Source organism: Pezoporus flaviventris, unplaced genomic scaffold, assembly GCF_033815535.1.
Source record: "Pezoporus flaviventris isolate CSIRO_AGI_PZ_B2104156 unplaced genomic scaffold, CSIRO_AGI_Pfla_v1 ptg000059l, whole genome shotgun sequence".
NCBI lineage: Eukaryota > Metazoa > Chordata > Aves > Psittaciformes > Psittacidae > Pezoporus > Pezoporus flaviventris.
In genome coordinates, this window is record NW_026892607.1 from 1,623,424 (window position 1) to 1,648,467 (window position 25,044).

At 47.8% G+C, this 25,044-nt stretch overlaps 1 protein-coding gene across 2 annotated transcripts in view; it reads left to right on the forward strand.

Annotated features, from left to right (window-relative positions):
• Positions 1–25,044, forward strand: part of DNAJC6 (DnaJ heat shock protein family (Hsp40) member C6) — a 44,212-nt gene that overhangs the window by 1,178 nt on the left and 17,990 nt on the right. Inside the window, exons 2-6 of one of the 2 annotated variants that reach the window (XM_061469680.1) lie at positions 3,434–3,599; positions 16,638–16,788; positions 17,667–17,716; positions 17,823–17,971; positions 22,425–22,547. In XM_061469680.1, coding sequence (XP_061325664.1) covers positions 3,587–3,599; positions 16,638–16,788; positions 17,667–17,716; positions 17,823–17,971; positions 22,425–22,547 — 486 coding nt within the window. In that variant the 5' untranslated portion in view covers positions 3,434–3,586. Of the gene's footprint in view, positions 1–3,283; positions 3,600–16,637; positions 16,789–17,666; positions 17,717–17,822; positions 17,972–22,424; positions 22,548–25,044 lie in introns of those variants that run through there. The other variant, XM_061469681.1, reaches the window with a different exon arrangement.

Below are 25,044 nucleotides of genomic sequence, written 5' to 3' on the forward strand. Positions count from 1 at the left end.
TGCTCCAGGTGGTAAATGAATGCTCAAGCTATAGCTGTCATTTGCACAACACTCCACGGTTTGAATGTGTTCTTGAAGTAATAGGGGTGGAACATTTCACTTAGCTCTTGCTCTAGTTGGAGGAGAGGTGGAAAGATGAAATTGCACCTCAGCATGGTTGGTGCTTGATTACAGCTATGAAAAGAGGCTTTCCCCAGGAGAGGCTGCAACCCAGACAGAGACAAAGAGAGGCTGGCAAATCAGTTGCCTCTTCCAAGGTCAGTAATGGGGAGAGTCTGCATCTCTTGAGTCTTGAGCAACATACAATCCTCCTTAGCATGTCATTAACATCTCCCACAGCCTTAATGGCACCTGCCAGCCTTAGTGTTCAAACGGAATACATCATCGCTCCGCAGTATCATTAGCCACCGCTCGATAAATCTGCAAGGATGTTAATGAATTTTTCCAGCTCTTCCTTCTTCTCTTTCCTTTCTGAAAGTCATGTGCCCTTAACATGTTACTTGTTTGGTTGGATTTGTATATAGCTTTCTTTATACTGGAATTGTCTAAAAGAGAGAAACTGTGTGGCCCTTCATTAGCCCAACTGAAAGGGAGAACTGGGCGAGAAGGGAATATTACTCTGTATGTTCTCTTCAGCTAAAGTTCCCACAGGGCTGAAAAATGCATGGATAAGTGCAGCTTCAACTGAATCCCACACAATGGGCTTCCCTAATCCCATCTCTTTGTTTTTGTAGCCATGGTAATTACAAGCAAGGATGGGGTTTTGAAGTCTCTTTCCTCCTCCCTCCTCTGCCCCCATATTCTCTGCAAAGGCTGCTCTGTCCCTACTCGGTGCCTGTGCTGATGCTTTGCAGAGCCTCCTTCTTCAGGGTAGAGCTTCAGGCTATGGTGGTGGATCTCCTTGGAGGCAAAGCAAGCCCTGATCCCGCAGAACTCTGGGACAGATGTGGAAAGAAATTAATTAATGATGGATTCAACAAGGAGAAGCAATTTCTTTTCCAACTAGGACTGTGCTTTGCCTCTGCAGACATGGCAGCAGCATTAACACTGGGTAGGAAATGTGGAGCCAAAGGCATGCTGTGAGGCTCCCGTGGGCAGTGACAAGGAGATTGGAGCTGGGGAAGTAGGACATGGGAATTGGAGAAGGGCAGCTGTAACTCCTGCTGGAATGAACCTCTCCTCTTGCTTGTGCCCCTCTTCCATGAGAGCATCTTCAGCAGGGCTTTGCCCTTGCTGCCTAATGCAGACAGGTCCTTGGTGCTTACCAGTGAGAGAGATGAGTTTGGAGTTAGGAGATGAACGTTTGCCTAAGCTGAGCTTCTTGAGTGGATGGGTAAAGGTGACAGAGCAGGCTAGATATCACAGGTGGTGGTTTAAGGCAAGGAACAGGTTGTGTAGGGTGTTGTGTAGGGTGTTTTGTTGTGCCAGATTCTACAGCTCATTCCCTGTAACAGGCTGCAGCTGTGTCCAGTGTAGGCAAACCTGAGTACCTATTGAAAAGTTACACAGCCTTGGTGTGCCTCCTTCACTTGACAGCCTCTTGTTTTGTGTGTTTGAGCTGTTCTGGGCAAGCGAAAGAAATGAAAATCATCTTGAACCCCCGGATTTCCCATTTTTTATCCTAGAGCACAGGAACTGTATGTAAGGTTGACTGGGAGAGATTACAGATGTGATCCCTAGTAAATGTACCTGTGATTTTATTCTTTCTTTATTAGTTGCTGCATATGGGTGCCAAGGGGAAAGGGGACCTATTCCTAATGGCGAGCATTGCAGTCCATGCACTGCTCCATACTGAGCAATGTATTAAGATCCCAGTAATGACGGGGTAGAAAATACCTCATTCTAACCTTGAGTTCAAGCTGTTACTGCTGCTGACTCTGAACCGGTTACCAACCAGGTTGGTTCCTTTCTGTCTGCTGTTTGTAAATCTGCTTGAGTTTTTGTGAGAGAACTTTGGGTCACAGCTGTACCTTAGTCACACTGTAATGTCAAATTGCAGGAGCTAGGGAAACATAACTAGGTATGGCTGTACCAGATGCTGACTGCCCTGGGGTGTTGAGCATGAAAGGTTAAACCAAGTGTCAATAATAATCTTAGAATGGTTTGGGGTGGAAGGAACCTTAAAGCTCATTTAGTCCCAGTCTCCTGCCATAAGCAGGGACACCTTCCACTAGACCAGGTTGCTCCAAGTCCTGTCCAACATGGCATTTCAAGTTATAGTTAGTGCTTATTGATGTTAATAATACTTTAGAAGCAAACACACACTGTTTTTCTAAGGACCTTCTGTCCTTTCTGTAAGAGGTTGAAGGTGTACTCGTGTCTGGATGCTGCGGTTTCTTTTTGCATTCCTTTCTCCTTAAATTAAAATTAAACCCATTTAGGAGAGTTTAATAGTGGTCATTTCCCTTGGAGCATCCCTCAGCTCCCCTGTTCCATGTACAATGAAATTATGATTTACTGTGGCTGCAGAATGTGTTGAGCGAGGCATGGCTCATCAGTTGCTCAAGGACAAGGACACACTTTGTGTGGGTCTAAAGTCTGTCTACATGTGAACAGCTAAAAATATATTGCCAAGACCTGACAACAGAAACAGCTCAGGAGTCAGGGGTAGCACTTCTTCAGCTGGGTGCCACCAGTTTGAAGCCAGTAGCGGCACAGGCCGGGGCTTGGGATGCTGCCGCATCCCTTGTGGTGCGCTGTATGAATCAGCGCTGTGGTTCTGGACACCCACCAGTTACTTGCCCGCAGACAGATGCAGTGTTACGCTGAGCCAGGGATGCCCTTTAGGTTTTTGGAGGCTCAGCGCAGAGCTGCTGTGCCACCCCTCCTCCTCCAGGCTGCAGAATTGGCTGTGTCAGCCGGTAACTCGGTGACCTTGGCTCGTTCCCAGGGAACGCACCTTTCACTGCTGTGATAGATCGTAACGTCGATCGCTATTCGGAGAACACACCTGCAGTACAGTACAGCACAGCCCAGCCCTCCGAGCTGAAGGACCTCTTTGGGGCAAGGCTGCTAGAACACACGGCAGCCCAGGGAGGAAAACGGGGTAGATCTTGCTAAGTAATCTCTCTGGCCGCTATCTCCCTGGGGCTGCTGCAGCGCTTCCAGCGCCCCATCACTCATTAACTTAACGCCACTTCCACCGGCGGCCTGAAGCCCGGGCAGCTCGGGCGGCGGCCTCGCCGATTGCTTCCGGGCCCCGGAGGGGCGGGACGGGGCGGCACCGGCGCCGGGGCGGGGAGGGAAAGGAAGGGAAGGCGGGGGGGCGGCCTCCCGGTGCCGTCCCGCCCTTCTCCTCCCCTCGGGGCGGCCGGAGCACTCGCCTTCCCCTCCTGGCCGCGGCGTCAGCGGAGCTCCTCCGCCCGGTGCGCCCATGAGCCTGCTCGGGAGCTACCGGAAAAAGCCGGGCAGTGACGGCTATGAATCGTTACAGCTGGTGGACAGCAGCGCTGACGGCGGCGGAGGAGGCAAGGCCGGAGCCGGTGCGACGGGGACGGGCGGCCGGAGCCCTGCGCGGCACCATCAGCATCACCAGTACCAGCAGCACCAGCAGCAGGCGCAGCCCCGCGCCGAGGGCGGCAGCACCATGGACAGCTCAGGTAGGAGCGGGCCCGCCCGCCGCCTCCATGGGGGTCCCCGCCGCACGCGTGGGGATGGGGAAAGGGGGGGAACGTTGGGGTGGGAGGTGCGGGGCTGGGTCTGCTGCTTCATGGTGGGGTTGTGTTAATGGGGGTGCCTGGGGAAGGGAGGCTGTGGAGCCGGGGACAATAGCGGCCCTTTGTCCAAGGGAGGGCGGCGGGAGGAAGGTGATCCCACCAAGGGTTGCGTGTGGAAATCACCGGCTCGTGGTCGACTCCTCTGTTCACCCCCAAAGAGAACAAGGTTGTTCAGGAGCTAAAATGGATGGAGCGTTTTGGGCTCTTTCCCCAACTGACTTATTTCCCAGAATAGTCATTACTTTTCTTTCCCCCCTCGCCAAACTGAATTGGATTAATTGTGATAGATGATGCACTCTGCATGAACCATTTTTAATCAGGGAGTAGGGGACCAGATGGCCTTTATGACTGGTAATGGGATAGAGAGCTCTCCACCTCTAAATCACAGGTTCAAATTTGCCTGGATAACCAGTAATCGAGAGTGCTCATCTGATGGCTTTTAAGTCTTCTCTCCAAACCAACTGGTTCTGGTTGGTTACATGCGCCCATCACAATGAACATCTGCAGCCTTTGTGGAGAACTTCCAAAGCACAAACCTGTGCAAAGAAATACCCTGACTGGTTGTGGGGGACTGAATTGGATGTCTGCCTGTTTATAGTGGGGTGATGTGCAGCAATATCTGTACTGTTCCATGAAAGAAAGGGGTGGGCCCAGGGCACTCAGCAAGTACTTAAAACACATCACCTTTGGTTTAAGGTTAAACCAACCTTTTTCGTAAGGGAAAATCCCCCACCCCAATGAGCTATGTCTTGGCTCGGATGGGTTGATTCTTACCTTGATTTTGTTTTCACATTTGCTCTGCTGTGTTGTTGAGTTGTGTTCTCCTCTTCCCCCTCCTTGCCATTTGAATTTGCTTTCAAGAGTTCTTTTGAGGCTTGGCTTTGGTTTTTAACTTGTTTTACTCCCGCACTTTGGAAATGCATTTGAATTTGCTGCTGTGATATCTCTGCTACAATTGTTTGTAATCACAGGATGTGTCAGTAGATTCCTACTCACAGTAGGCTGCTGTGTTACAGTTATTTGGATTCTCACACTGGCACCTCCTGCGATGGTTAGATATTGCGGTCAGCTTAATGTATATCATTAAAGCTATTCCCTGAATGAGTTTCCTGGAACTTTAGGAACCAAAGGTGTCCGTGTGGTGGAAGGTGGTGTTGGCATCAGACAGCATGGGAGCGTGCTGCAGCTCGTGTCAAGTTGCAGTTTTTGCCTAGCACCAGCTCAGTGCCTCATTGAGTGTTGCTGTTGTAATTGTTCTGTTTGGTTTCCTCAAGCCAGTCCGCTCCCTGACGAGCTCATGGGTAGCTAGAATATACCCTCATTTAAAGGCTTTGTGCAATATTCACCTCTAACTCTCAAGACATCCCAGAGCATTAATTGTATTAATGCCCTCTATCAGTTTCTAGAGTGTTCTCCCCGTAACCACATGGGCTTGATCAAGGGCTGTGCCTGGGATTTGGAAGTTAATGGTGGAGAGATCTGTGTCAGCCGGAGTTTGCTTCCTTTAGCTCACTTTGGTACTCTCACTACCTAATTTTTACTGGTGCTACACAACACACCTGATGCCTAAGCAGCATCAAACCTCAGGCCTTAATATGGCCCTTGAATCAAATTTATAGGTTCGTTAATGCTTAATCTATTTTATAAGGACTTTTTGGTGGGTGATTCTAAATCTTCACATGAAATTAAAACCAGGTGTATTGAGTGTAATGCTCTGTTCTAAACCTGAGCTCCGTACTTGTTCCTGCCTTCTTCATTTGAGCACTTTATGGTGATAAATGCCTAATTTTAATCAGTTCATTGCAAAAACATTTTTCTTTGTCAAGTATGAAATTATGAAAGCTTGAAGAAGCCAATCCACCCCTCAGGTGTGCTTCTGGTTTCTGGTGCTTTGATAATTGGAGCCACTCATGAGTTGTGGGACATGATATATCTTTAATGCAGGGGGAGGATGGATTGTTATGGGGGGAATGGGGAAGCAGTGTGAGAGACAGGAAAATCAAATGGCTGGGGATTTGGCTTAATAGGAGCAAAGAAAAAACACCACCCACCTTCTGGCCTTTGTTTTATCAAATAGAGAATGTGTTTGTGTTATAAATACCTCAGGCTTTTCCCAGGAATGATCCCCAAAGTCTAAATCACTAAGATAGGCAAGTGGTGAAGCCCATCAGGTGGGAAAAGAGACCCGAATTCCTTGGGAAGGAGAGGGGCGAGATAAAACGGTGATGGTGCAAGGGAGGTGTGGGGCAGGGGAGCGTTTCATCTGTGACATTAGGTGTCAGACACCTTGAGGTGCCCTGGCCACATCAGAGCTTGTTACGTGCATCCCACACACTTGACCTCCCTTATGTTCCAGGTTTCCCTTTATTTTCTGGTTTTAAACAATGGTTTCACATGTGGTGGGATCAGCTGCTGCCTGAGTTAATGAAATGGCTGTTTGTAGCTAAGGGGTGAAGCTGTCCTGGGGTACAGCTCAGTGTCAGCAGGCAATGTGGGCCCCTGGGTGCAGCAGTCTGAGTGCAGTGCTGTGGTTTGCCTGCCTCGGTGCCGTTAAATAGCATCTTCAATTACGTTAAATAGTTGGAGACTCAAACCTTCCTTTTCTCTCCCCGTGCATTAAGTTTCATCTGCACCAGGGCAAGGCTCTTTGGGCATAGACAAACGGCCTTTGCTCTCTGCAAGATGTGCCTGTGGATGAAGCAATTACAGAAGTTAGACGGGTGAGGGTTTGTGCTGCAGGCAAAGTGCTGGCAATTCGGGGGCAAATTGCTGCCGGTTTAGCTAGCGTGGCTGTATGTGCCATTGCTGCAATGACACTAACTCACACGAGCTGAGGAAGTGGGCCCCTGCTGGGTTTGTCTATTCATTTTCTTTAATGCAAAGTATTACATGTTAAAGCATCATCTCGTAGCGCGGGTTTGCAATCTCATAAACGGTTTCTTGCAATGAAAATAATCAGTGGTTGCAGCTTTGCTGTAACTTCTGAGTACTTGTGATTATTGGCTTAATATTTTTTGGACCGGTGTGGCTTGGTGTTGAAAGAAAAAGGGAGCAAAAGCTGGGAACTAAGATCACCCTGTATGGGGGAAGGGGGTGCTGTTGGATACCAGGATCTGATCAGGACTGGAAGGGAGATGGTACAGAGGGGCCTCTGTGCTGGTGTCCTGGGGGTGCTGGCGCTGGGACGGAGAGGCCGGCCAGGCTGTATCCAGTGGCTGAGCATGGAAAACTCCAATTTTCAACGTCTCTGGGATTGGTAAATGCTTCTTGGTTCAGTTTGCTTAACAATTCTTCTGCCAACCTCACCCATGCCATGCAGAGGAGCACTAACACGGGCTATTAGAGTGAAGTAGTGATGATTTAAGTTGCTTGAAGTATAGCCTGGAGTACCTGTGTGCTCACAGGCAGCATAAATGGAATCTCCAGCCCACAGTGATTTAAGCACCTTGCTGTTAGGCTTGGATTTAGCTCAAAGCAGCCAAGAGCAGAGGCTTTATTTCAGGTAGGGTGGCTGCAGGAGTTTGCTGCTGGCATCTGATGCTGCTGATGTGATGACCTTGCCTTTTGCTGCTTTAAACTTTGTCAGACTTGAACCAGTCAGGGTGAAATATTGGTCAGTGTGTGGTTTCAGTCTCAGATTTATGTCTCACAGTGTGGTCTGTTCATACAGCTTCCTGCTTATCTGTAGGTTTAGCCTAGACATTAGGCAGAAGCTCTTCCCTGTGAGGGTGCTGAGGCGCTGGCACAGGGTGCCCAGAGAAGCTGTGGCTGCCCCATCCCTGGCAGTGTTCAAGGCCAGGTTGGACACAGGGGCTTGGAGCAAGCTGCTCTAGTGGAAGGGGTCCCTGCCCGTGGCAGGGGGTTGGAATTGGATGAGCTTTGAGGTCCCTTCCGACCCAATCCAGGCTGGGATTCTGTGATGCCTTAAGTGGGCATAAAATCTCTGTGCATCTTTAGCACATGCCCTTAACTGATGAATGTTCAGCTCCTAGTGAAGTGTTTAAAGCAGCTCCTATGGAATATGCTAGATGCAATACAGTAACGTAATCACAGCACTTAAACCTAATGGGACCTATACGTTACTGCTACCTGCCTGCTCCTTCAGAAACCATGCTGGACTTGGGGCTGGAGGTTTGAGGATGGCGAGAAGGAGAGATAATGGGAGACTTGAGCTTAAGCTGTCAGGACACAAACCATTGTGAGCTCAAAACCAAATTGGTCTCTTTGGTGTTAAGTGCTCACAAGATGAGGAGCAGGCAGTGAAGCAGCAATTTATTTAGGTTTTTGCTGCGGCGTTCAATGATGTTTTCTTAGCAGCTGGCTGAGCATTAAAAGAAGAGGTCCTAGGAAATAAGATATAAGAGTAACAGCAAGGATACGTGTTAGAAAAGGGAAAAACCCCTCTTTCTGTGCTCCTGTGTGGTGTTTATAAGCGGGCCAATCTACAGAGTAGCTTTTAAGCATTCAGGGGATAGGCTTGCCTGTGCTACGTGCTTCCTTGGGCAGAGCAACCACAAAAGAAAAGGGCTTTAAATAAACAGCAAGTGTTGAAGCTGGGATTTCTTGAACTGTTGTACACTTGCAAGCATAATCTCTTGTACTCTGGCGATTCCTTTTCACTGAGTCAGAAGAGAGACGTCTCCATGTCACTGGCACGGGGACAAAGCCCGCCGCTGACAATGTTGTCTTGTATTCTCTTCTAGATGCGTTTTCCAGCGGGGAGGTTGGGTTTAATAACTCTTTTGTTTGCTTGGGTGTTTTGGACACTTGAATGATTCGGGGCTGGCAGTAGGGTTTTTCTTTCCTTGTTGTTTTGACAGGGAGGAGAAGCAGAGAGAATGGCAATCAACTTCAAAGAGCAGTTGCGTGGCTTGTGCTGGGAGCTCAGTATTCCAGCCTCACACGCGTTCTGTTCACTGCAGGATGAGCTTCATATGGCAAAATATAGAACAAATGGAACAAATTTAGCACAGTGCTGGGGGGTGATTTCCCCCCCCCCCCCCCCCCCGCATCACTATTCTAAGCATGGAAACAAACCCCCTTCTTCATGGAAATCCTCCATATTGGTTCATTGGTGGTGCGAGCAGCATTCTTTAGTTGCTGTTTCTCAAGGAAAGGCAGAAATAGCTTCATTCTTCACAGGTCCATGAAGTTTCAGGCAGTCTCAAACGAACCTTCAAACAGAAAGCCTTGGGCTCATACTGTATTCGTTGCAGCATTTTATCATAGGAAAGCACACAAAGAAGTCCTCAGGCTTCTCTACCCTACAGGGCACTCTGTGGTGCCAGTGGCTCCAGTGCTTCCCATGGGAGGGGAGCAATCCTGTCCCAGCCCGGGCAGAGAAAGGGACGTTTGGATGTGCATTGCCAACAGAAACACACAGAAATCTGCCTGTGCCAGCAGTTCCTTAATGTGTGAACCAAAATCTGTTCCTTTTCAAAGCATCTCCATCAGGAGCTTCTCGGTTCATCCTATTGCCTCTCCTTCTCCCAGGGTCTGTACTATCCAAGCACCTTGTCAGCTCATAAGGGCTTTATTTTCCCAGCCTGACTTCATCTGAGAAGGGTGCTCGTAGCTTTTAGCAGTGAGAAGGGCACTTTACCTGTTGTAGGTAAAGCTGCCAGGAAGCTCTTGGGCAGGTAGTACTGCACCTTGAAGTCTTGAGGCAGTTTCTATCTGTTCTGGGCCAAAGCTCTGGATAGGTGCAGTGCCAGGCTGGAAAGCTGCAGGTAAACCCAAGCAACAACAAAAAAGCCTCAACTGCTTGCTCACTTGAATGAATTATTGAAGATCTCTTAATGCTCGGGTTGTCTGCACCACAAGATGGGTCTGTGCTGAACACTGAAAGATTCTGGCTCTGCCCCTGTGTTGAAGCTGGCTGTGTTCTGGGGGAGACTCATGGTCTGGTGAGCCGTTAGCTTGCATTAGGCTCCCTGGCTCGTAGTGCATCTCCTGCCTCCCTGTGCCCTTAGAGAGCCCAAACATCTTCATAGCCTGCTCCAAAACTTCCCTTTGGCCACCCCTAAGTCATTCCCAGAGGTTTTTTGACCTCTTTTCTCGGGCATTACACTTGCTACGGCAGACTTCTGCTTGCCTGCCTCCATTATGTATTCTAAAGCATCAGGATCACTGAATCCTGGGGTTGGGGGGTCTCAGTGATGGTGTTACCAAGTGTTGGAGCCTGTTCCGCTGTCGTTGTCCTGCAGCTCTTCTCTGCGTGTGTTTTGCTGTTTATTTTTACAGAATAACACCTGAAGATACCTGTGCTCAGCCTGGTAAGGAATTTACCAGGAACCTGGGGCAGTGATGGAAGAGGGGACAGATGAGGCTGCTAGCAAAAACGATTAGGGGAATAATCAGTTTTCAGGGTCTGTTTGAGCCTGAGCAGCTCCCCAAGTCATTTCTGCAGGTAGAAGCACTCTCTTTTCCTGTGAATGCCCCTTTATCAGTGTTTTAGCTGCTTTCTCTCCAGCCCCATTGTAAAACACTGCTCAGTGCCTATTGAAAAGTTGATGTAATTATGACACATAGGCTACATCTGATATAAGGGAGGATGTAAGCGCATATAATAGCATAGATGTTTTAGAGAGTTGCTTAAATGTGATAAGGCTCAGCTGTCCAGAAAAGAGATACATGCTGGAAGGAATGCTTAGGGAGGACTGGGCTTTAGGGCACTGAGACTGTGCTCTTAAAGTGTAGCTGACAAAGCACTTGGATATAAAGGCTATTGATTATCACTGGATGTAAAGGAGCCACCTGCCCAGAGATACTCATTTAGAATTACCAACCACCCTCCCCTTTGGAAAGGGAGCTTAAACCCTTCCAGTAATGTCTGCAAGTTGCTTTGTGATCCCCTGAAAGATGAAGTGCTGAGCATGGAAGATAGGCTCAATGTGGGGAACAGTAGGGCCTGGGATGCTGAGGGTACCCAGGGATGCTGAGGATACCCAGGGATGCGAGAACTCTGCTCTACCTGGGTCTGTTTGGTTGGCTGTCCTTTTTTTACACACATACACCCTCCATACATGGCATACCTATATGAGGATGCTCTAATCATGTTGTGGCAGGAATGCCTGCACCAGGGCTGCTCCTCCTCCCATTCACACGCAGCATGGGCTCTGCAATGCTGAGGTAAAGCCCTTAAATACAATGAGCACCCTGCTCTAGTGGAAGGTGTCCCTGCCCGTGGCAGGGGTTGGAACTGGATAAGCTTTAAGCTCCCTTCCAACCCATTCTATGATGGTTCTATGAGGGCAGGGCCACAGCAGCCTGGCTGTGTATCCCTCAGTGCTGGTGTGGAATCATGTCCCGTGTTACAGAGGCTTTGCTGGGATCGCTGCCTGCCGGAGGAACGTGAGCTGCGGCTGCTCCTGTGCCAGCTGCGGGGCGCTGGGGGAGGCAGCAGTACAAATAGGATCAGTTTTTGCTGAGTGTTCCTTAAAAACAATGCAGGCTTTGTTGCCGGAGCCACAACAACAACGGCTCAGCTTCTGTCAGATCGGGGACCTTTAAAAGGCCATTTCTACAAAGGCTCCCTTGCTCCCTTTTCCTGACGTGTCCCGGTAATAGTCTAGGGGGGAAAAGGCAAGCAAACAACCCTTCCCCCCTCAAAATACTTTGTGGGGAGGGAGGAAGCAGCCGCAAGTGGCAAAAGCCTTCCAGAAATGTGGAATTTGGGACACGTACGCAGCAGCGAACAAGTTTTTCCTCATCGTCGTGTCAGGCTCTCGTGGTACCATAGAAAGAGAATACAGAGGAGCATTTAGTAGTCTTGAGCTAACCTCTTTTTGGGGAGGGCGGAACATGAAGGCTTTAATGCTATTCTAGAGAAGAGCCATGGTGAGGAGCAGGGAAGGTCTTTCCATCTCTACAGGAAACACAGGCAGTAGCTCTAAGGACAGTAAAATGCAAGTTGACATTGAAGGTACTGTTACATGTAGTCTGGGCAGACTGAGGTAAACCTGCTTCCTTTCCTATGGTTTCACGTCTGCTTTTTGTCTGCCCTTTACAGGCAAAAAGGGGTCTCTTTACTCTTGCTAAGTAACCTCTGAAGCGCAGCGCTTCAGTTTCCAGGCGCCGTGCTTTCACCTCCCTGCTCTCAAGCTAAACCTTGCTTCATCAGCACAAATCTGCGGACTGACATGGTCTGAAATGCCTTTTAAATGAGGGCTCGTTTCCCCCTTAATTCCCCGGGGAGCTGGAATTCATGGCCTGTGGTTCGGAGGGTTTGTGGCTTGCCTGAGGGAGGCTGCTGCTCAGGGACCTCCCAGGCAGATGAGGGAGGACCACAGTGTGCAGATCTGGCACGGAAAGCTTCCCAAGTGGGCATTTCCTGCTTGTTCTGAGCAGTGAGCATCTCCCTCAGCTGGTCCTTCTGTCTGCTGTGAAAGCTCTGGCTGCAGGAGATGGTGGCTGGTGCTGAAATATCCCCATCATTCAGGGTCACTCTGGTTTTATTCACCCACTTCTGGCCCCAAAAGTCAATCTTTAAACGTGTTCAATGGTTTAAGTGTCTTTGCTTTTGGGACTGAGCACAATCACTGCTGGTGGGACTGCAGCAAGGGGCGAGTGGCCTTTCATGAGGGTACAGGATGAGGGAGGTATTTCCCTTTAGGGTACAGTGCAGTTTCTTCCCATGTCCATGTGCAGAAGATGAGTTTCCTACTTCAGCTGCTATATACGCTTTGATGGTTTTGCCCCACTGAGTGCAGACAGAGGACAGCAGGTCTCTTGCCGTAGCAGTGAGTGTCAGCCTCTCTGCAGCCTCCCAACACCCCAAAGCTGTCCTGCTAAAGCCCTTCACATCACTCTGGAGTGATGCCTGTGCCTTTGGTGAGCAGGTCACGGCAGGACATCGGGCAGAGGAGCCGTGCTCACCCCTTCATGTACAGGGCTGATGGTGAGAAAGGACTGTCATAGGGATGCTACCACATGACATATTGTAGTGTTTGCAAGGACATGTAGCAGGTTGCTGCTACACTTGGTGACTGCTGGAGGTTTATTCTGAGTACCCTCTTCTTGGAGCAGGCCTTAGCTCAGAGCAGGCACCTTTACCCAGACCAAACACAAACTTCACTCTGTCAACTGAATGAAGTTGTCTCTTTTCCACGCTGCCCCATTGACTTGAAGTGCTTCAGTGACATTGCCATTGCCATCACTTACAGAGCTATTGAGGAAGAGCTGTCCCGTGCATCTCAGGCAGCAGTAAAACCAGTACATGAGAAGCTCCCTTATTAGGAAATGAAAAGGCTGCTGTTAGCAAGCGATCCCTCTGAAACCTGTGCTACAAATACAGGTCAGAAGCTTGTCTCTGAAGTGTACTGAGCCTTCTGGGGAATATCCAGTAACTGGGTTGACAAAGAGTACTTGCCCTGTAAGGAACAGATGCATCTCATACCCATAGAGGGTAATTCTCCGTAACAAGGCTTCAAGGCAGCAACTCCAACCCATGTCAGCTGTGTGTCAACATGCCAAGAACTGGGACCCAAGCCATATGGCAGGCTCCTGCATTGCTAACTTGCAGCAATCTATTTCTGTGCAGACAAGCTTGTGAGCCCATTTCTACTGTACCAGAAGATGCTTCTGGGGCTGATGCTGGGTCTGTGAGGGTTAGTTTTGGCTTTGCTGCAGGATAAGTGAACGGGTGTATGGGATGCAGTTCCTGGTGGGATAGAGGGAAGGGAAGGGGTGTCCTGTGCCTTTTGCCTTTGTGCTAAGGGGAAGGACTGTTTCTCCCCTCTGGGTTTACCACCCACCTCTGGCAGGAAGATCTTTCTGAGCAAAGAAGTGCTATTCCACCACTAACTCAATATCCTGACCAAGGTAGTGGTGATCACCTTATCTGCATGGTGAAACCTGAACCTCCTTCCTGCTGGGCTCTGACAGGGAACAGCGACTGGCTCATCCTTTTGGACTCGGCGAGCATCCTTGGTCCTTCTTCTACAACAGAATGGGCCATAGTCGTCCTTTAGAAGGGTCTCCAGGAGCTCTGGAGGTCTCCATTTACAAGAGGGACTTAGCACAGAAATGTTTTATTCGTCAAAAAATGCAGGCTACCCTTTCCTTTTAATCAAACCTTTTCTGGTTGTTCCTGTGGGTTTTGGTACATATTGTAAGGTTCATGTGTTAATGCATTAACCCTTTCTGCCCCTTCAGACACCTTTATGCTTTGTAGGAGATGCAGCCTAGCAAAGGAGCCTTTGAGTGTATTTATTCCGCTATGAACAGTCTCTGAAGACTGTATCATTCCTAGTAACTGAGACAGACTTTGTCAGCACTGAGGATGCTGCTTTCACCCTTTAACTAAAAGCTAACTGCAAATCACTGCACCCGGTATAGTCCCAAGTGCTGCTGCATTGGAAGCTTCCACAATAGCTAACTAATACCTATGTCATATTAAATCCTAAATGCGATGTTTGTGCTCTTGGTTAAGTAGCACCAGCTTGTGTTTCTCCGTTAGCCATCCTTTCTGCTTTAGTGTACATAGTAAATTTGGAATTAACTGCTGCTGCTTTTAGACATACAGTGAAATTCTCGTTCTCTGTTTCTCATCCTATTTCCCATTCCCCTCAGGGTTGATTTCTGAAGATTCCAGGTTTTCCATACTCTTGAAGCCTTTCTGATGCTCTCCTATAGCATTTCCAGCTGTAAAAATCTGCCCAGTGCCATTGGTTCCCTAATCCCTCTGTCCCCCCTTTCCCTCTTCCAAGTTACCACCTTTGTGCCTTCCTTTCTTTTAAAGTTGACCTGCAGAACTGGAAGCACCTTCTGAACAAAACCTCCTCATTCCAACCCTGGCTTTTCTAGCACGGAGTAATATGAAAGCAGAGTTATTGAAGAGAGGTCAAACACTGATTCCGTTCTTGGAAGCCAGTGAGACGCTTTGATTTTCTTTCTTTCTCATTGTTCTTAATCATACTTGAAGCAGATACTTACAAGTGGTTTGGCAAAAGAAATATTCCTGTGCCTTGAGAAGGCATCGTTTGTTCTGAGGCTGGCGGAGCGCAGGGGAGAAGAGATGGCCTCTAATTGTAGTGCTCTAGCACACGGATCACGTGCGTGACCACATCAGAGTACATTAAGGCACTCTCTGTGCATAGGGGAATAAATAGCATCACTTTGCTAATAGTCTCCAGTTTAAAGATGTATATTACATTTATTGATAGCTCATTCTGGGTTTGAAAGAGTGAATGTCATTTAAATGGGTTTGGTAATCTACAGAGTAAATCGGTGAGAACTTCTTTAGCTGTAGCTTTTTTTCAGAGCATCCCAGAATCCCAGCCTGGTTTGTGGTGGAGGGGACCTTAAAGCTCATTCAGTTCCAATCCCAGGGACACCTTCCACTAGAGCAGGTTGCTCCAAGCCCTGTCCAACCTGTTTCTTAAGAGTCTGAATGCCTCTAGGATATTTCTTCTGATAGTGATGATTATGTGAGTGATATTTCAATAGCGTGTATCTAACACCACTTAGGGACATGCTGTAGACCAGAGAAGTGATACCTGTAAGGTCTCTTTATATAGCAAGCACTAGCAATGCCCCAGCCTGCATTAACCGTGCTAAATCTTCCCTATTTCTGGGCACCAGAGTGAGTAATAATGACCGACGTGTTCCCTTTCCAAAGCAGCTGTCCCATGGCTCTACAGCAGGACAAATGTTCTTGGAATTGCTGGGTGCTCTGGGGAAAGGCAGCTCTTAGTAGATGCCACCTCAGTTATGGGACTACCTGAGAGTGTTACATGCATTTACATAGGCTGCTTGTTGCCTTGTTTGCTGTGCTATAGGATGTGGGTCTGCTGACTGGTGAGGTAACAACTATATAATTAACTACTAAATGTATAATTACTTTAAAGCTTGCTAAGATCAAAACAGTCGAGGCCCAGTGAACAGAAAACCATTTTTAAGTAGTCAGGAGCTTAAATTGTAGCTAATCAGCAGTTAAAATAGGGTTTTACTAGATAAAATGGCTCTCTGCTTTAAAAACCTCCCATTTGCTGAAGTCTGCATCCAATTTATTGTACTGCTCTAAGAATGATGCTATTAACACAGCACTGCTGCAACATGGAAGGCTGCAAAAGTCAGTTCTCGCTTAAGACAGTGGAATAGTTACTCTAATTGCAAACACCTGAGGCGTAAGGTCATCTCGCAGCCCACCAAAAGAACACTTTCAAATGGCTCTTGGTCTGTGGTAGTCTCCTATTGACTTTGCAGCTTTGTGTCACTGCAAGCTGTGATAGAAAAGCTTGCGAAGGAGGTCAGCCCTGCTCTGCTTTAGCCTTAGCAGTTCCCTGAGTCCTGTACTAAGGCTGCAGACATATGGATATCAGAAAAGGTTCTGGTTCTCTGCTGGAATGTTTAATTCCTGAACTTCCTTTTCACGGCAAACCCCAAACTGTTGTCTTCTTTCACTCAAGCAAATCTGAGCTCTCAAGTGACCCTAAAATCCCTCTGTTGGCTTGTCTTATAGCCACAGAAATGGATATTCATAAGACAACCTTCAGTCACCTACCCGCGGTCAAATGGCAGCTGTGATGGTGACACTCAAGAGCTGCCATATATTCTATGACTGGTTTTTACCCCTATGGAGGTGGTTGTTGGTGTGGTCTTGGTTGTGATCAGCAGATCAGCTGTGTGTCAAAGAGCTGGTCATGCCTTTGGTTGGGTTGAGGGGTGAGGTATGGTGGTTGTCCATGCTATACTGATACTAAATAGTCAACATACGTGCAATGCTGTGAGTTGGTGGTGGTTTCTGAGCCCCTCTGGCAAGGATGGGCCTTCTCTCATCTCTGGAAAATTATGACTTTAATAAGTAGAACTTATTTGCCCTATGTGAATACGTTTGGTCTGGACAGAGCAGTGGGTTTGTTGGCTCAGTGGGTTTGTTGCAAGTAAGTGATGTTGGCTTTGGTTTTGTTGTCCTTGAAGGTGCCTCATCACCAGACATGGAGTCCAGCTATGGGGGAGGCTTGCTAGATATGGTCAAAGGAGGAGCAGGGAGACTCTTCAGCAACTTGAAGGATAACCTGAAGGATACCCTGAAAGATACATCTTCAAAGGTCATGCAGTCTGTTGCCAGGTACAGTACAGCTTGAGCTGCCTAATGCAGGTAAAATCTCTAGCTGCATAGTGCCAGTCTGAGCTGGCACAGCACAGCTTCCAGCTAACCTTATGAAGGAAGGAGGGGACGATCACAAGTGACTTGATTCTGTCTCACTGTTGCTATTTGGCCTCAAGGAAGCAGGGAAACCAAAGTAAAGTATCTAAGCTTCTTAGTAAGTGAGCATCAACACCCTGAAACCTGGAAAAGGCCCCCCCAGTGAACGTGGAGCACTTGGTCTCCTATTCCTTCACTGACCTCTATGGAGCGTATCTATTCAATCACCACTTGAATCTTTTGTTACTGAGAATTGGCTTGTGTTCTGTGCCCTCCCTTTGCTGTGCAAGGAGGCTCTGCTTGCTGATGCACCCATCGCTTTCACTAAAGCCACCTTTTGAATTGCAGAAAGAGCTGAGGTGCTTTGTTTTACCTCTGCTGGCATCATTCCCTGTTCTTGGCACTCTACCCGCCTCTGAGGGATAGCGGCTACAGTAAATTAAAGGAACTTAATGCATACAAGACCTGCGAGGCTTTGAGGCATCTGCAAAGTGGCAGACTGCTAGAGATTCCTCCTGAAAACTGGCGCTGGAAATTAATGACAGAGGGGAAAAGGGACCTTGTGTGCAGCTTCTGCATCCAGTTAATTGCGTACGTTGCAGGGAAGGCTGGGTCACTGTCTGCACGAAGCTGTTTGCTGCTTAAGGAATAATGACAAAGAAGAAAGAATCGGGTTTAAGATCATTCTTTCCTTGTGTTATAAGGAGATCTTTGTGGGGAAACACTCTCATGGTTCCTGTAATGTGCTGTCTTGTGTAACTACGAGCATAACAACTTTCTCCTACTTTGTCTTGTTTTAGTTACACCAAGGGGGAGCTAGATATTTCATACATTACCTCCAGAATCATAGGTAAGTACTGCTTAGTGGATAAATACAACCTGTAGTATTCCAGGGTTCAGAAGTCCATAAGCACCTTTCGGTGCATGCTCAGCCTGGCTTCTCCCTGCCTTTCCAGTGATGTCTTTTCCGGCTGAAGGCGTTGAGCTGGGATTCAGGAACCACATCGAAGATGTCCGGACGTTCTTGGATTCCAGACATCCTGACCATTACACCGTCTTCAACTTGTCACCCAAGTATTATCGCAGTGCCAAGTTCCACAACCGGGTGAGTGTCTTCTGTCGGGTTAACATGAGCAGGGGCGAAAGCCCTTAGGAAAAGGGGCACCAGGTCTGTCCTAGCATGGCAAAGTGTAAGGAGATGAAAAGGGAATTGTATGATGTGGTCCTTTCTGTGGGGGGTTGGAACTGGATGATCTTAAGGTCCTTTCCAACCCTAACTATTCTATGATTCTATGATGTCTGGGACCTCAGGGATTAAAGAGCCTGAAAGTTCAGGACATGTTGCTTGTGTTAGGAGCCTCTTAGAGTAAGTGGCATTGCACTAAGTTGAACCTGTGCTGCCTCTTGGCTCCTACATAGATGTCAGGAGTCAAATGCAAGAGCTTTGGAAGAAAGTACCAATAAAAGCAAGTAGATTATTTTCACGTTGAGCAGTCCTTCAGTTGTTTCGATCAAGAAGGAGCCCTGAGCAGGCAAAACACAGGGCTGGAAACTGGATCTAAGGGCGTTTTGGCTCTTCCACTAATGTATGATTTCAAAACCCACCTCCATGCTCTGCCCCAGTTTCCTTCTCTAAAACCAGAAGAGCATATGGGATCACTGCGAGGCTCTGGTTCATTAATGGCTTTTAGAGGAGATCCCTATGAAATACTGCTGGTGAAATGCAAGATTAGATCTAATCTTTCAGACAACTTCCTGTTCTTCCCCTCTCCCACAAGGGAATGATGATTCCTCCCTTTAGTTTCTTATTTCTTACTGCCTTCAACAAAAAAAGGGCAACTGCAGTTGCCAGGCTTAACCCTCAGTCAGGGTAAGCGACCCTCATGCAGCATAAGCCTAATGCAATTGTAATTTGAGGTATATCTGTATCTATCTTCAGCGACTGCTCTGATCACCAGAAATCACTTACTCACACTTGAAGCTAATTTCTCAGTGGCAGTCAGGAACCAGCCATGACTTCAAATATGAATAAATGAACAGGAAAGAGTTATCAAAAGGTATCAAGGGCTTTGAGTCTCGAGTCTCGCTTGGGTCTGGTGCATTGCTGTTGTTGGGAGGAGGAGGACAGATCTAGTTTTGAAAGCCCAGCATTAAACATCTGTTGGTGTATTGCTTGACCTGGCCATAAGTCTTCCATCCCCTGTGCTTTGTCTCCTGCCCTACCCAACAGCTTAACAGATGGCTTTGTGTGTCGCTCTCAAAGCATGATGAGGTGCTCTGTAAGTTATTGCCTTGACACACACAGAAGGAAAATGATGCATCTCTTAATAAAACATTGTACTTTCAGGTTATGGACTAGGAAATACTGGCTCCAAGTATTTCTCAGGAAAATGAAATGTGCCCAATGCAGTGCATGAGGTGAAGCATGAAACAATTATACATAGGAGTTTGAACTTCATCTATATTGCAAAAAATACTAATGGGCTGTGAAGGAGGTGAGAGCCTGTGCAGAGCGTTTTCTGCTTTGGATGAGGATGCCAGCTGAGCTGAAGTTTTAAGATACACGCTTGTTCTTTGAAGTGAAAGGCTTTTTAATTTGATGGGGCATTGAGCAAGCTGCTCTAGTGGAAGGTGTCCCTGCCCATGGCAGGCGGTTGGAGCTGGGTGAGCTGTAAGGTCCCTTCCAACCCAACCCAATCTGTGATGCAGGTAGGTCACTTTGCTGCATAGTGACACAGGAGGGAGGTGAATTAATGTTCTGGTGGGCTGTTTTCCTGCTCAGATGTGGCTGAGCACGTCGTAAAGCCTCAGGTGCCCAGTCTATTGAGGAGAAGAGTGGACTATGAACGCTAAATCTGCTACTGCAATCTGGTTGTTCTCTGTTCTCCTCCCTGCCTTGCCTCCCCGGCAGGAGAGGAGAGCTCTTGTCTGCTTGATGAAGTGTGAGCAGTTTGAAACCACAGAACTCAAATATAATGTTAAACAAAACCAAACTTCAAAATCCCCCATGGGTCACATCCTTGCTGGGCTGTTGCTGCCCTACTGCTGAAGTGATAAAACAGGCATTGGTTGCTTATTTCCAAAGCTCTAGAAGAATTTCTGTTACTTTCCTGTAAGGTTTCTTTCAACCTGCTGGAGTGAGTCCAGAGGAGGCCATGGAGATGCTGCGAGGGCTGCAGCAGCTCTGCTCTGGAGCAGCTCTGCTCTGGAGCCAGGCTGAGAGCGCTGGGCTGGGGCAGCCTGGAGAAGAGAAAGCTCCTTAAGGGGAGACCTGAGAGCAGCTCCAGTGCCTGAAGGGGCTGCAGGAAAGCTGGAGAGGGGCTTGGGACAAGGGATGTAGGGACAGGCCAAGGGGAATGGCTTTAAGCTGCCAGAGGGGAGACTGAGATGAGCTCTTAGGCAGAAGCTCTTCCCTGTGAGGGTGCTGAGGCGCTGGCACAGGGTGCCCAGAGAAGCTGTGGATGCCCCATCCCTGGCAGTGTTCAAGGCCAGGTTGGACACGGGGGCTTGGAGCAAGCTGCTCTAGTGGAAGGGGTCCCTGCCCGTGGCAGGGGTTGGAGCTGGAGGAGCTTTGAGGTCCCTTCCAACCCAAACCAGGCTGGGGTTCTGCATTTCATGAGTGGTGGTGAGGTTTTGTTTGAAATACATGCTGTGCTCCATAATGTGTATTTGATTTCCTAATTGTGAACCAGCAATCAGATGGGTAATTATAGGCAAAGTAAATACATAATTATGGGCTGTTGGTAAATGTATATTATTTACTTGGTAAGAGATAATGGCTTTTCCAGATGCTTGACAGTGTGCTGTCATGATATCTGTTCAGAAGATCATCAGTGAAAGGGTCACTGGTCACGTTAATTCTAGCAGCCACTTGGAATCTGAGTTGTGGTTTAGTGATCTAATTGCAAGTGAATCTCGTGCCTGATGTAAAATGACTGGTGTGCTAATATAAATTAGTCTGGTTCTGTTAAAGAATAACTGTTTATGGTCAGTCTATACCTCAGGTTTTACAGCGGTCCCATAACGCAGCAGTGCATACCCTGTCAGGTCTGTGGAACAGAAAGCTGTTCCTGTGCCGGGGGTTACCCCATAGTGAACCTTAGGGTGTTTTGTGCCCCTTCAGCCCTCCCTGAAAATGCACAGACAAGGTAAAGGCAAGGGGAAATCAAGTGTGTTCAACAGAAAGAATGAAATGAAACACAGCTCTTTGGACAGGAGAAGATGAGGGACGAGTACAATAATGTAGAGACGGTAACTAGGGAATGCCTTCCAGAGCTTGCGCATGGTTTGACTTGTGTGCTTGTTGAGCACTGTAGAAGCTCCCCAACAACTACATTTCAGTGTATTGTGGAGACCAGAAGCTTTCCTGAGTGTAAAAAGCAAGTAGGCAAATACCTATTTAGATATTGGATTAGACAAGAATCTCCCAAATTCTAAGCAGAGCTTCTCCAGCTCAAATGGGCTGCCAGGGGGGATGGATGTGCTGGGCTAGGCAGTGCTGCCTGCTTGCTTTGTCCCTCTGTTCTCTGCTTGTCATTGGAAATGTTGTTTGGGACAACACAGCTTAGTTGATCCCTGAGTCAGGATTCCTGTTTCTGCTGTGAGATGTTTTAGGAAACCCGGAGCACTTGCTTCCTCTGCGAGATGAAGCGGTCAGGTATGGAGATCCATATGGCTGTTTAGGAACATCTGGGCAAACCACCTTCCTCCTGCCCCCGGGTCTTATTAAACAGGATCCACACATTGGCTGAGAGAGACCCAATTCTTTGCCTGAGAACAAGCTCCATGATGTTTCTCCTGTGAATGTCTTCTAGCCAGAAATGCCTTTAAGAAAAAAAAGATACTTCAATTAAAATCAGATGAAACAGAGATGGCTGTGGAAGGCCATTTGATGTTGATGTGCTGCGTGAGACTGCAAGGGCTGTTCTTGACATAAGTGCTATGACTCAAAACTAGCACACTGATGAATAGTAACTAGACCATTAGGGTTTTATTAGTAACGAGACACTTTATTGGTAGCTAGACACTTTAGGATTTGTGGGTTTCAGCTCAAAGTAATCCATTTCTTCACACATTAACTCTACCTACTCAGATACGGTATTTTATGGAACAGAAGTTTCCCTTTCATCAGTCTAATATCTGTCAAATTGGGCTTGAAAATCCTCTGACACCAAATGACTGAGAACAACAGATGCTCAGTATCCTCTGAAAAACAGCCCTAGTTTTTAGGGACAAGCTGTACAAAGGCTTCGGAGCAGAAATCGATGCGCCGCTGCAAGGCTGGAGTGTTATGAAAAGCCCCTCAAGACAATCTGACTTGGAATGTGGATTTGACAAGTGTGTTCTCAGTGACAATACATCAATATCATGTTATTAAGTGAGGCTTCTTCTGGAAGTCACAGAGCAGAATTATGCAGGGGAAAAGATGGAGTAGGTTTCCAGCACATAGATTGTAAAAGAGGAGTATGTTTCTCGGCAGCAAGCACTGTAAAAGCAAAGCATGCCTTGCTTCACGCTCTGAGGAAGAGCATCTTTTGTTCATGCTGTGATTCCTGTAGGTATCTGAATGTAGCTGGCCAGTGCGGCAAGCGCCCAGTCTGCACAACCTCTATGCTGTCTGTAAGAACATGCACAACTGGCTACAGCAGAACCCCAAAAACGTGTGTGTCATCCACTGCATGGTAAGTACACCTGAAAATAACCACATTTTTAGACCTAGGAGTCGTACTGCATGTTGCACGTCTGCAGTCTGTGTAGAAGGATGGTGACTTTCTAAAAGGAAAAGAAATGTAGTAAAAGGCACTACTACAGGAAGGGACACAATCTTCCTTGTGTAGCTGCATAGCTAAGCTGGAAGACCCAACACTAAAGAAAAGCAGGAATGCAAAGCAAGAGAGGTCACAGTCATTCCAGCAGCGAGCTACTAGAAGTGATGAGTAGCAAAAAGGTTTGAACTTCGTGGAACAACTGACCATAAGAGCTGTCAGCCTGCTGTGGCTTTGCACTTTACTGTGAGTAGTCACAAAGTGCAGCCTCTGGACTGAAGGTTACTGGTGGAATTTAGGGAGAAAAAGCATAGCTGGGAATTCTGTCAAACTGGGAAGCTGGGATTGCTGAAGCCTCTTGTGATCTTGTGAGACCTCACCTGGAGCATTGTGTGCAGTTCTGGTGTCCTCAACATAAAGAGGACATGGAACTGTTGGAACAAGTCCAGAGGAGGCCATGAGGATGCTCAGGGGCTGGAGCACCTCCTGTATGAAGACAGGCTGAGGAAGTTGGGGCTGTTCAGCCTGGAGAAGAGAAGCTGCATGGAGACCTCAGAGCAGCTTCCAGTATCTGAAGGGGGGGTATAGGGATGCTGGGGAGGGACTCTTCATTAGGGACTGTAGTGACAGGACAAGGGGTAATGGGTTAAAACTTAAACAGGAGAAGTTTAGATTGGATATAAGGAGGAAATTCTTTCCTGTGAGGGTGGTGAGGCACTGGAATGGGTTGCCCAGGGAGGTTGTGAATGCTCCATCCCTGGCAGTGTTCAAGTCCAGGCTGGACAGAGCCTTGGGTGACCTGGTTTAGTGTGAGGTGTCCCTGGCCATGGCAGGGGGTTGGAACTGGGTGATCTTAAGGTCTTTTCCAACCCAAACTATTCTATGATTCTATGATTCTATCTGTATTTGTCAGGCGTGGCTGAAGAAGTCCAATCAGTAGCCTTCTGCTCCTCCTTCTGCCCCACAGCTGGAATGGTTTCTATATGCCCCCCATAAGGATCACTCAGTACTGGGCAATGTGCAGATGGGATGCATTAGTGGTGCTATTCTGTGTGACTAACATGTAATGTACTCCACGCTACCTTCAGTATCGACAGTAATACCCAAAAGGGAAGCTCTGCTTTGTTCCTGGAGCCTAAATTAATTCCAGGAGGCTGTCATTGCCGACCAGTGTAAATTGGAAGGAACAGAGGAAATGACTGATCCCAAACTAGAGTCTGGCATTTCTGCCTTGAATAGCACAGCCAGTGGCTATGGGATGTGAATTCCATTCCAACAGAGCTGAAGATGCATTTGATGCTTCAGTCCTGCAAATGCAGCTCAAGAATCAATTCTCCTAGTGCCCTTTGAGCAATGAAGATCAGGATAATGCTGTAAAGGACAGGGAGTCCTCTTTGACACTTCCTCAGAAGCCTGCAGAAGCCATGTTCAAGGCCAGGTTGGACAAGACCTTGGGTAACACGGTTTAGTGTGAGGTGTCCCTGCCCGTGGCAGGGGGGTTGGAACTGGGTGATCTTAAGGTCGTTTCCAACCCAAGCTATTCTATGATTCTATATGAACCTGAGAGAGCTTTTCAGAAGCAATTGATTCATGCTAAACCCTGTTAACCTTGAGCATGTGCTCAGGCTCAGCAGGTTACTGGAGTCTGGGTCAGCTCTGGTGTGGTAAATCCCACGTTATGTCTGGAGTGCCTCAAAGGTGGCTGAAATAAGCCATTGCCATGAATGTGTATCTGAAACTAAGCAGTCATCAGACCAGGGTTTTGGTGGAAGCTGGTGGAAGGGCTTTTTCTCTTTGTTTGGCTTGCCAGAGCTGGTCCATATGGCTGATCACTGCCTATGTCCCTAGGTATCGCAGGACTCGGGGCACTGGGGGTGCTTTGATCCTCCCCTGCTCTTGCTGTATCTTTGGTCTATCAATCTATCTCAGCAAACATACTTTTCCCCATCATCACACTAAAGAAATCACAGGCTTGCTCAGGAGCAACCTGTAGGCTGAGGGCTGAGGAGGTGTTTTGGGTGAGGGAGCCTTGGGCTGGGTTTTTCTGTTAGTGATCTCTTCCCTGTTAAATTCCTATTAGACGGCAGCCTGCAGCCATGGGATGGTGTGCTCTGACCCCTGTGGTCATTCCAGGCCTATGTCTGAATAATTACAGTATCACAGCTTGGGAGCACCCATGAAACACCAACGTTTGTGGATAAAAATGGTCTTGTGGCCTTTCAAAACAAGTCTTTGGCTCTTTACTGGGTATTCCCTTACCTTTGACCCAGGCATCGTGCCACTCACTGTAATGCTGTGCACTAAATAACAGCACTGAAAATTCCTCATCTTGTGGTCCCCGTCTTAGTCTCTCTGGAGAAATGATTTAATGTGCTTTAAGGAAGAGTAGAGAGTGTTCTGTTGGAATTTGAAG